This window comes from Lolium perenne, chromosome 2 (assembly GCF_019359855.2).
Source record: "Lolium perenne isolate Kyuss_39 chromosome 2, Kyuss_2.0, whole genome shotgun sequence".
In the NCBI taxonomy this organism is placed as follows: domain Eukaryota; kingdom Viridiplantae; phylum Streptophyta; class Magnoliopsida; order Poales; family Poaceae; genus Lolium; species Lolium perenne.
The window spans coordinates 216930781-216942191 of NC_067245.2; the positions used below are offsets into that span (position 1 = coordinate 216930781).

The 11411-nt window shown below is 43.6% G+C and overlaps 2 protein-coding genes across 2 annotated transcripts; one reads left to right on the top strand and one right to left on the bottom strand.

Moving 5' to 3' along the window:
• Positions 1-2792: 2792 nt before the first annotated feature.
• LOC127334861 (uncharacterized) lies at positions 2793-6839 on the top strand. The gene is made up of 4 exons (XM_051361401.2): positions 2793-4954; positions 5706-5886; positions 6044-6092; positions 6447-6839. The coding sequence occupies exons 1-4, from the start codon at positions 3087-3089 to the stop codon at positions 6497-6499; spliced, it is 2151 nt and encodes a 716-aa protein (XP_051217361.1). The 5' UTR covers positions 2793-3086; the 3' UTR covers positions 6500-6839.
• An 894-nt stretch (positions 6840-7733) lies between these two features.
• On the bottom strand, positions 7734-10057 carry LOC127334862 (uncharacterized). Its single transcript, XM_051361402.2, has 3 exons — positions 9816-10057; positions 8650-9111; positions 7734-8115 (listed from the first exon to the last, which is right to left on the bottom strand). The coding sequence occupies exons 1-3, from the start codon at positions 9999-10001 to the stop codon at positions 7912-7914; spliced, it is 852 nt and encodes a 283-aa protein (XP_051217362.1). The 5' UTR covers positions 10002-10057; the 3' UTR covers positions 7734-7911.
• Positions 10058-11411: the final 1354 nt, after the last annotated feature.

Sequence of the window (11411 nt, forward strand, 5' to 3'; positions counted from 1 at the left end):
TCGATAACCTTGGTTTCTTACTGAGGGAGAACTTGCTGTTGTACGCATCACACCTTCCTCTTGGGGTTCCCAACGGACGTGTGCTTCACGCGTCATCAGGCGCCGACTTGTGTGCCCCTTGGTGGTGTGGCCAAGGTGTAGCCAGCCCTCTCCCTCTCCCTCTCTTTATATAGGTGGAACCCCCAAGGGTTTGCCCCAAATCCGAATAAGAGTCCAACTCAAAACCTTCCATATGGGTGAAACCTAAGGGAAGTAGGACTCCTCCCTTTCCTTCCCCTATGGCCGACCATGGAGGTGGATTCCACCATGGACTCCACTTCCCCTTTGGCTGGCCGGCTAGGGTTGGTTGAGACCATCCGGGACTCCACCTTCCATGGCGATTTCTTCCGGAAGGTTCTAGAACATTCTAGCGCCTTCCATAAATGCACCGGATCATTTCCAAACTTGGAAAGTGACTTCCTATAGATGAATCTTATTCTCCGGACCATTCCAGAACTCCTCGTGATGTCCTGGATCCCATCCGAGACTCCGAACAACATTCGAACTCCATTCCATATTCCATATCTACTTATAACGACATCAAACCTTAAGTGTGTTACCCTACGGTTCGAGAACTATGCGGACATGATCGAGACTCCTCTCCGATCAATAACTAATAGCGGGACCTGGAGATCCATAATAGCTCCCACATATTCAACGATGACTTCGTGATCGAAAGAACCATTAACATACGATACTGATTCCCTTTGTCACGCGATACTTTACTTGTCCGAGGTTCGATCATCGATATCTCCATACCTAGTTCAACCTCGTTACCGACAAGTACTCTTTACTCGTACCGTGATATGATATACCTTGTGAACCAGTCACATGCTTGCAAGCTAATTGGATGTCATTCCACCGAGAGGGCCCAGGGAATATCTATCCGTCATCGGGATGGACAAATCCCACTCTTGATCCATATGCCTCAACTCATACTTTCCGAATACTTAATCCTATCTTTATAACCACCCATTTACGCAGTGACATTTGATGTAATCAAAGTACCCTTCTGGTATAAGTGATTTACATGATCTCATGGTCAAAGGACTAGGTTACTATGTATCTGAAATCTTATAGCAAGTTTGAACTTGATGACTTGATCTCATGCTATGCTTACTATGGGTGTGTGTCCATCACATCATTCACCGAATGATATGATCTTGTTATTAATAACATCCAATGTTCATGATCAGGAAACCATGATCATCTATTAATCAACAAGCTAGTTAAACGAGAGGCTTATTAGGGACTCTGGTTGTTTACACAACGCACATGTATTAATGTTTCCGGTTAATACAATTATAGCATGGGGTGTAAACATTTATCATGAACACTAAGATATAACAATAACTACTTTATTATTGCCTCTCGGGCATATCTCCAATAAAGATTTCTTCTGTGTCAGCCTCTCCATCAATGTCTATTATCAAATCTGGTTACTCCGGGCTTATTCTCCCCGCCCTCTCCATCTTCATAGAGCTTTGTGGCCCATAGGACTTGGTGGAGACCTCATATGTCTTGAAGATGAGGGAGGAGTGTATTTAGAGGAGCAGAGGAGGTGGAAATGACTTTCTGCTGAACAAGCGACACGAGAACTTTTGGACCGAGGAGAATAATTTCCAAACTTGAACTGTGAAAAAACATTACTCCCTCTCTCACAGTTTATAAGGCACGCGCGTACCCCTAGGTCGCAAATTTGATCAAGTTAGCATTAGTTATATGTTATAAAAATTATATCATTAGAAAGTTTAGATGTTCTATTTTCTAATGATATAATTTTTATATTATATAATTTAAATTATATAGGTTAAATTGGTGACCTAGGGGTACGCGCGCGCCTAATAAACTGTGAAGGAGGGAGTATGTTGAGCGAGTGGACCAATGAGAATAATTTCCAAACTTACCTATACCATTTTGTGCACTTCCATTTCTAGTAAGTACGTAGGTTGATCCAGATGTGGTATCCTTTTTGGTGGAAAAAAACATTTCTAAGAAGTGATAAACAAAGAACAATAAAACGAATGGGAGTATGGAGAGGGTTTGGAGAGGGGATTTGGTGCACATGAACACTAGTGCTCCATGCACTTTCAGATTTTTAAAAATTTCAAAATCTCACATTTCTATGTCTCCAAAAAATATGCCGTTAAATATATAGATAGATATGTAAAGGAGGAGACTACACAAAAAGTCCAGGTAAAAAATACTTTGTATTTTGAGAAATACAAAAAAATTCTGACAAAAATATATACTATTTTAGTACTGTTGTACTACCATTTTACTGTCAGAAATTTTTCTTTCTTATATTTCCCAAAATATAGCGTATTTTTTGATGGGACTTGTTTGCATACATCCGTACTATATATGTCTATCTATATATTTAACACCATGATTTTCAGAGACATAGAAGTGTGAGGTTTTAGAAGTTTTAAAAATCTGAAAGTGCATGGAGCACTAGTGTACACTTTGCGGAGGGTTTGTTCAAAGAAAACACTTTTGAGAATTGGAGCAGTAGCGTGGGAAGTGCTACTACATCTATTGTGCACCTACCACTATCCTCACTCCGGTCGGTCCCTCGAGCGTGTCCAACCTAATCAAGAAACCGGGGCACAGTGTCCACCCGAGCAACTCAAAGCTCACCGACACACGGGCTCCACAAACCCATGGCCCACCTGTCACCCTGCCAAACACCTCTGGATATTCCACGGCAGACCCACGTGTACCCCAGCACGAAACGACCAAACAGCAAAACGAAACCACAACTCCTCATTTGACTCATCGCAAAATTATCCTCCTCCACCTTTTTCTCGTCGCCAAAACGTAGCTCCGACTCCGGTGACCCCAAATCTCCACCCGATTCCACGCGCCCTCCGATGCTCCGGCGCCCCGCCGCCGCCGTCCACCCGTAAACCAGTCACCGGTCAGCCGCCCGGCCTCGGGCTCCTCCGATTCCGGCCGACTGGCCTCTCGCATTTTTTTAATCCCGACGCCCACTTTCGGTCTGCGCGCGTGGTCTCTGCCTGTCGTGCTGCATCTGCCCCCGGCGGATGGATCGGGGCCAGCAGGGCGTGAGCCTGCAGCGGTTCGACCAGCCGCGGATGCAGTACCAGCACGGCGGCGGCCGGGGCCGCGGCCGCATGCCGCACTTCGCGCGAGGCGGCGGCTTCGGCCGCGGCGGCCGCGGGCGGAAGCAGTTCTACCAGCCGCCGCCGCCGCCCATTTCGCCGGGCATGCCGCCGCAGCACAGGTACGAGGTGCTCATGGAGGCCGGCCGCCTCGCCGCCGAGTACCTGGTGGCGAAAGGCGTGCTCCCGCCCGCGTCCCTGCAGCGCGGCGGTAGCGCCGGATGGAGCCAGATGCCGCCTCCACTGCAGGAAGCCCCTGCGTTCTACGACTCCCGCCGGAACGGCCGCGCCGAGTACAGCGATCCTAACCCCCGCTCGCGGCGGAACAATGGCGGGGATTACAGTAGCGGCAGCTACAATGGGAGGGGGAAGAGGAGGTTCGGTGCTTACAATAGGAATTCAGAATGGGGCCAGGATAGGGAGAGGAGTAGTAGGGGTTACTTGGATAGCCGGAATTACGACGATGACGACAATGAGGAGGATTCGGCTCCTGGGTATAGGAGGGAGCGGCGCGGAAGTGGGGTGGTTGATGAGATTGGGAGTAGCTTGTCCGGGGTGGCTGGGGAGGGACCTGCTTCAAAGGTGGAGGCTGTGGGAGAGTCGGAGTTGGAGGATACTGGGTCGAAGGTGATCCCTAACAGCAATGGCATGAAGGGTGTTGATGCCCTGCAGGATGCGGATGATTCTAACAAGATGCAGGAGGATAGTAAGGTGTCCAGTTCAGTGGTCTTGGAGCAAGGGGCGAACGAGGAGAGTATTCTTGATCATGCTTCTCCTAGTGTTGATGAGGAGGGAGAGATAAAGCATTCGCCGTTGCGCTCAGATGATGACAAGGTTTCGCCCGACAAGCCTGATGGTAGTAGTAGTATTATGGACGAGGGGGCTGAATGTGACAAGACTTCGAATGAGAAGGCTGAAGATAAGGCTTCAGATGAGAAGGTATCAACTGTTCAGAATGATCTCAATGATGATTGCCAGCATTTGCTTAGCCAGTGTAGTTTTGCAAGAGCCCCAACAAGACCACGATCAGTACTTGCGCACAGGAATGGAGCACCAGCCCATAGAGATGCTGCATTGCCCGAACAGGTAGATCTGGCTCCTCAGATGCTGATCGATGAAGTAGCGAGTGGCAGCTCCTTGACTAACGTTCAGGGAGACAATAAAGATGGCCTTGTTTGCCTGGAACATACTGACCCAAGTATTGCTTGCAATCAAATGGTGGAACAAGTGAGACTCCAAGAAAAAGAAACACAAGATATGCGAGAAAGGAATAATACTGCACAACATTACGCAGTTCAGGAAGCTAAGGAGCAGGATGGACTATGTCCTACATTGACATCTCATCAAGATTGCTTGAAGCTTCAAATCAGGGAAGGAGTGGAAATTTACAATATTGACACACCACCACAAGATGAAGACTTGATTGATTCAGCTGATAAGGGGAAAACAGCTAGTGTGGAGTTATTATTACCTAATATCGGAGCTGAAGCTGTTGTCAAAATGGAAGAGGAAAAGCTTGGTCAATCTAGCTCGTTTAAAATACGTGATCTGAACCTGATTGGTAGTCCAGAGAATGCTGAGATACGACATGATCTTGGTTTTGGCCAATGCTCCACTAATGTATCTTCAGTGGAAACACGCAATCAACAGCATTTGGACTTCGTAGCATCTATGGATAATGCAAGTAATACTGACATGTATTCCCACATTCCGTTGGATGATAAGGTTGTTATTGATATCGAAGATGACTCGCCAATCGAACCTAGTGCTTGTGACACTACAAGAGCAGAGTGAGTTACTTTCTCTCTCTCATTTCATTCTGCTCGTAGATATGCAAGAGTGATCATTTAATATCCTTTTCAGCGTTATGAACTGACTATGTCCGACCTTTAAGAAACATGCTTGGACTCTAGGTGACCATTTATGTGTAACCTCAGTAACTGACAGAATCTGTAATAGGTACTCCCTCCGGTCCTATTTAATTGACTCAGATTTAGTACAAAGTTGTGCTAAATCCGAGTCAATTAAAAGAGACCAGAGGGAGTAGAAATAGGCTGTGAGCTGTCCTCCCAAGTTCCATTCCTGGCAAATCTTGCCATCTTAGTATCAGCAACAGCAAGATATAATGCCATTAATATGATAAGCTACTGCATTCACAGTCAAGAAAAGCATGAAACTAATTTATAGCTGCTGGAATTTAAAGTACTTCAGCTAGAGAGCAACAACTGATCACTGCTTTCTAAACCGAACTTACAACTTACATTTGTGGCACAATGCCGTAATAATGCTGAACATGGGCGAGATGACATGGTCTTTGGCTGAACTATGGTGCGACCATCCCTTCATTATTTCTGCATAATCCATCCGGTCGCTAACATGGTGGAACGATCTCAATGGCGTACCAATCTATGTCTGAGTTGACTCCTTTTTATTAAGTTTCATTGATGTACCATTTGTTTATCAGTTATGGCTGCTGATTTACATGCTTGAAATACTTTTTTTGCATTTGTTCCTGTACTAATACAATCTACTGTTGAACAGAAGCGGGATAGTATACTCAAGCATAGATACTATAATGCACCCTGCTGTGAACACCAACATTTTTCCTGGTTTGCAAGATGATTATAATCTTGCAATTCCAGATTTCCTTGGTGCTGATATGCCATGTTATCCACCAATACAAACAGATGTTCATGCTGAGATGGGCCTAAACGAGTCAGAGGTGAGGTTTCCTCTTTCCTGGTATTGCTAGTCATTCATCACAAAGGAGTCTATAGTTTATGACTAAATTTTATGGTGTCATTGTTCTACCACATTTTTTAGATGCGGTCTACCCACATTTCTTCCAAAGTAATGGGTACATATTTTTGTTCTTGCAGGTCATCACTGTCATGGATGATCCAATATATGGTTCTCTCACTGATATTGGTAATTGATACTTCTCTACTCAAGTGCTTCTACGACTGCTTTCATATCATGTTGGTTTCTACGTAATGTTTCTCTCGTTTATTTACCCTGAAAAGGATGAAGGCTGCTAAAATTTTAAAAGACTACAAAAGATATGCCTAAGCTTTTAGTTCTGAAACTCACAAGCTCAAAAGTTTAGTTCATAAGCTAACCTGCAGTACAGTGAAATGCTGATAATGTAGTGTCTATGTTCACTTTGGTCGGCAAATCGCAGCTATCTGTACAATTAGAAAAGTGGTGTCTCATCTTGCGATTTAGCTTATACTTTGAGCTCGACTGAGATGCAAATCTCTAATTTCTTTTTCATTGTTTCAGGTTTTATGGAGGTTTGGGACCAGCAGCCACCAGACTACGCGAAATTCTTCTGATGAGGCATGAAATCTTTGTGCTGAAACTGTTGAAGAGTTTGACGGATCAACACGGGCTTTTTTGGTATAGGCGGAAATAAATAGATAGCTTGCTGCACGGTTAGCTCAGCACAAACAAACATACTTTCAGGGCCATGTTGGCCACTCCTGTGAAGCCAAGGTCTGCACGTTTAACTCAATCAGTAGAGTAGAGGTGGTCGGTGTTCTCTGGACCTGGCGGGCAAGTGTACCATGTAATTCGTGGCATACAGTTGGTCCCATGGTGCATCCATCCAAAAGGATTGATCTTTCTTGTATAAACAGTTTGATATGCAATACATCCATTTGTTCTTTCGACAAAGGTTGCCTGAGCAGGTCCCTGTGGAGTCGTTGAGCTGCAGCTTGGTGGCTTGTGCCAACAATCAGCGTCACCGTGCCCTGGCCTACTGAGAGATGAAGATGCCAGGCCGAGTGAGAGCGGCTGCCTTTGCCTGGGGTTTGCAACTGGCAGGCAGCCACTGGAGTTGTCGAGTTTACAAGCAAGCTTGCAATGTTGCAAGTTATATGTGCCTAGATGGCTGATATACGGTGGAGTATCATAGTTTTGAAACGGAAGTAGTATTTAACAGTTGTGTCTGGTTAATCATCAATGCTACACATAAGAACCTCAAATATCTTGCAATTTCCATTACGAAACAACAATTTTTTTACTCTTCAACTCCAAGCACATGCGTTTGCAGGTGCTTTAACGCATGTGCTTTAATGCGACTGGACAAGTTAATGTACATTGTCATTCAAATCTTTAGCGTTTACACCGAAAAAACACAACTAGCAGTAGAATGCCACAAGGTAACGGAAATTCAATTCGGCTCCCGGGTGCGTATGCACCCTCTACCAAAAAATTATATTTCGAAATGTCGAAAAAATTTAACAAATTTTTTTACATGTACATCTTCATAATATATGTTCGTTCGTCAAGTTTCACGAAAAACTAATATTTTTTGTGGTCTATATAAAAAAGAGAAAACTTATCTTGTGAAAAACATTATTTTTAGCATTGAGTTTTGTCTTTTTTACACACGTCACATAATAAGTCGATTTTTTATGAAACAACTTTGTAAGCGTGTAGCACGAGAAGATTTACATGAGAATTTTTAGTTTCAATTTTTTTGAAATTCAAAATATGTGTAAGATGCATTTCAAAATAGAGGGAGCATATGCTCCCATGTTCCAAAACACCACTCCCGCAAGGTAAAAAGTTCTTTAGGATCCTTGCAATCAGCATAAATGTACATTCTCATATGTGTTGTTTCAAAAGGGACTCCTTTGGAATCAAAAGACTCCGGTCCATATTAACAGTACAATGTGAGCTCCCAGACAATGGTGCTCTAGCTACAACGACTTGCTACTTCTGCTCCAGGTTGACGGCGGATTCAGACAGTGGCATCCTCTTTGGTATCCTCCACAGGCTCCTCTGAGGATGCGGAGCTCACGTTTTGGTCACCAGGACCAGTAGAGACCTTCACAGTGGCAGGCCTTAACACCCTCTCTCTCAAAAGGAAACCTCGGTGAACTTCGTGTGAGACAATCCCTGCCTTGAACTGTGTGGATTCTTCTCTCGAGATAGCTTCATGAACCTAAGAAAATGAAGGTATCAGCTCCTATTATGCTGCCTATTATGTGAAAAGAGTAGCTTGAACATGATTTTGTATTTCCTGGTGGAAGCATTCCGCATGTGTGAACTCAAACCATGGCATGTGCTTAAACAAACATTTTTGTCAACAAACAATCAATTTAGATGCTAATTATTATTTAAACAAACATTGTGTTCAAGGCAGTAGATAAATGACTTTCTCAGCACAAATGATAATTTAAAATTCACAAATGTATGTTCATGTAGTTGGCAGCTAAGCTAAAATCACTACATAACATTTTTAAATATGAATCAGGGATAAATATTAAGTAATCATTTGACCAACATCTTACCAACAATCCGCTTCTTGAGATACAAATGTAGTGTTTAACTAACAAGCCTACTTCATTTACATAACAGACTACGTCCAAAGCAGAACATAAAGAAGCATCAATATGCATGTGTTGATACTAGCTAAATAAGTGGCTCCGATAAATGAAGTAAATGGGTGATGGAAAAGAAAAAAAACTGTACTTACCAATGGATCAAATGGCTTGCCGACAGTTTCAACAACCCCTACACCTAAGCTTTTCAATGTTTCTACTAATTGCTTGTAAATGCCTTGATAGCTTGTGCTAATCTTCTGCTCCTTATCAGTCTCCAGGGTGACCTCTACATTTGCCTTCTCAAAGCTATCAACTAGAGGCAACAGACTCTGCACAAGATCCACTTGTATACTCGATGTAAACTTTGCACGGTCCTTTTCAGTCTGCTTCCGGAAATTCTCTAGATCAGCATTCAAGCGAAGAAACTTATTCTTCCCCGAAATTATTTCAGCTGTAATACTTTCAAACTGAGAGGCTGCTTTACTTCTCTCTTCCTCCAGGCCAGCGATTGCCTTCTCGATGTCACTAACAACATCATTGTTTCCATCTAGAAAAGCTTTCTTGTATAGTCGAATTAGGTCATTCATAGGAGGGAAATCTTCCCCTTTTACAACCTGCAGTAATACCAATCTGTTTAGTGAAACTTGATAAACCAAATTCCATCAAATATACATAACAAGAAGCTCCAAAAAAAAATCAGCAACATATGATTATTTTCCATGTACGTACCAATATTTGGGTCATTTAATAATCTTGTGGCTCACTGGTAGCAAAAGTAGCTTAACATGCTGCAACTGTGTCTTAACACCTACAGTTACTTGTTCTATGGCTATGCTCAGTCTTGTTAAGTTTAGCTGATGAGTGACGAAACAACATTTCCATGTTCTCCATTTACCCATGTAATTGCCAAGCTTATTTTCTTCTGAATGTGGCCAACCGGTGGCTAACACTAAATGCTATTTTTGTGTAGAGCATACTCCAAGTGTACTGTAATTTGAGTGCCTATCAATTATCACAAGCTTACTGTACCCATCAGAATTTACCATTAGTCACTCAGATACTCTAATTAAAACATTTAATTGAAAACTACATATGAAGCAACAGACATAACACTTCACAGCATGCACACGGAAGACAAATCTTGAGCTAGAAGAGTAATCTTATCGAAAAGAATCTCCGAAAACAGCACTCCTCCCAATCAGCTAACCCCTCTGCCTCTACAAGAGGGGAGGACCGAAGAGGCGAATTCTCCACAAATCGAGTAGAGAATCCAAATCTGATAGCTAACAACAGTGCGGACGGAATCGAAAGATCTTACCTGTGGGTCAGCGCCGGCTACTCGGAGCGGCGGCAGCGCTGCATTGGGGCGCCGGAAAGAGAGGAAAGAGGGGGGTTGGCGGTTGGATTTACGGGCAGCAGGTACGGCGGAGGGCGGAGTGAGGCGGCGACGGGTAGGGTTTGCGGCGGCGGAAGCGGCGGGGTAGGTGCAGAAGGTTGCCGCCATACTGGATGCCCCCTATCGTTTCGCTTCCGCGGTGTCTGGAAAGTACAGGAAACCGCGGTGGGGAAATTATACTGTACATACAAGGGACCTGTACACACAAGCATTTTAGATACCATGTGGTACACGTGGTGAGCAACAAAACAATTGTTAAAAAAACAAGCATTTTAGATATAAACATTGTCTAGCTTATTTAGATTTTTTTTTGCGAAAATCTTATTTAGAAAAACTTGCCTCCAGTTCCTCCTTAATTTTTTTTAGAAAAATCTGGATTCATTATAGAAGTTCAAAAGAAGTATGAAGCACCCCAACCGTAATAAAGATTACATTGAAATTCTTGGACCACCTAATGCCACTACTACCGCCACAGCGAGCTGCCGACGCGCCATTGTCTCCACTCCCCTACCGGAACCGCCATGACGTTGTTGATGACAAGCGAGAATTTTTTGTGCACGTGCTCCTAAGGACCAGCACCCCAGACCCGAAATTGTCGCCGCTAAATCATTAAATTGATTTGAATCTTTTAGCACTAAACCTATAATAACACACAGGATGAACGAAATCTATCACTCATGGGAGCAACAACTAGAAAATTCCCCACCCTCCTCAACGCCAACAAGATCACCGCCGACGAGTTGGATGAGGAGGCGGGTATACCTTATTCTTGTCTCGCACATCACCATCATAGCCACCATAGCACCGACATCGGTTGACCAATCTCTAAGTTTAGGGAACTTACTATAGCGTCAAGCGCAGGTCCAAGGTCCCCACCCCCTCTCGCCATCGGAGTGGCCAACAGAGGATGCTGAAACCCATTGGTTCCCGATCGAAGAGAGGGGAGACGACGCAGATGGCAATGACGGATAGGATGGAACCCTAGGTCGCCTCCTTTTTATTTCTCTAGAGGAAAACGATTTAGTTCCTTCTTAATTTTATTTAGGACTTACTTCAAGAAATACTTATTTCATAGCAATTTAGAGCAGTTTAGTTTTAAAATAAAATTCTATTAAATAATTAAAATCATTCATAAAACAACCAAATATGGTAGGTAGTGAGTTACGATATTATAATTGCGCTTCTGAATACATTGATTGATCTCTCGCAAAAGATTATTTCCTAGGTACGATTAGTTAGGGATGTGATGAAGAAGGCTAACAGCGGCAGGGTTTGCGGCTCCTCTTTCTCTGATTTGATGTGGATATGTGCCATCGAGAGAGGATGATTTAGCGCGGGGGAGGGAACGAGAAGAATTTGGTACATGTAGAAAAAGAACTCCCCACCAGATGACGAGAATTAGCGCTCCGATCATAGGATTTGGGAAACGTGTGGATAAGAAAAAACAATTGGTACAATGAAAGAAAAGGGGAGGCTTGAGCCTTTCTTAGTTCTATCTCCTCTCCACAGCAGCAACTC

Coding starts and splice junctions, on each gene's coding strand:
- LOC127334861 (XM_051361401.2), top strand. CDS start 3,087: ATGGATCGGGGCCAGCAGGGCGTGAGCCTGCAGCGGTTCGACCAGCCG. Junction 4,955..5,705: donor TGTGACACTACAAGAGCAGA/GTGAGTTACTTT, acceptor ACTGTTGAACAG/AAGCGGGATAGTATACTCAA. Junction 5,887..6,043: donor TGGGCCTAAACGAGTCAGAG/GTGAGGTTTCCT, acceptor TTGTTCTTGCAG/GTCATCACTGTCATGGATGA.
- LOC127334862 (XM_051361402.2), bottom strand. CDS start 10,001: ATGGCGGCAACCTTCTGCACCTACCCCGCCGCTTCCGCCGCCGCAAAC. Junction 9,112..9,815: donor TAGCCGGCGCTGACCCACAG/GTAAGATCTTTC, acceptor GTATTACTGCAG/GTTGTAAAAGGGGAAGATTT. Junction 8,116..8,649: donor GCAAGCCATTTGATCCATTG/GTAAGTACAGTT, acceptor TCATTTTCTTAG/GTTCATGAAGCTATCTCGAG.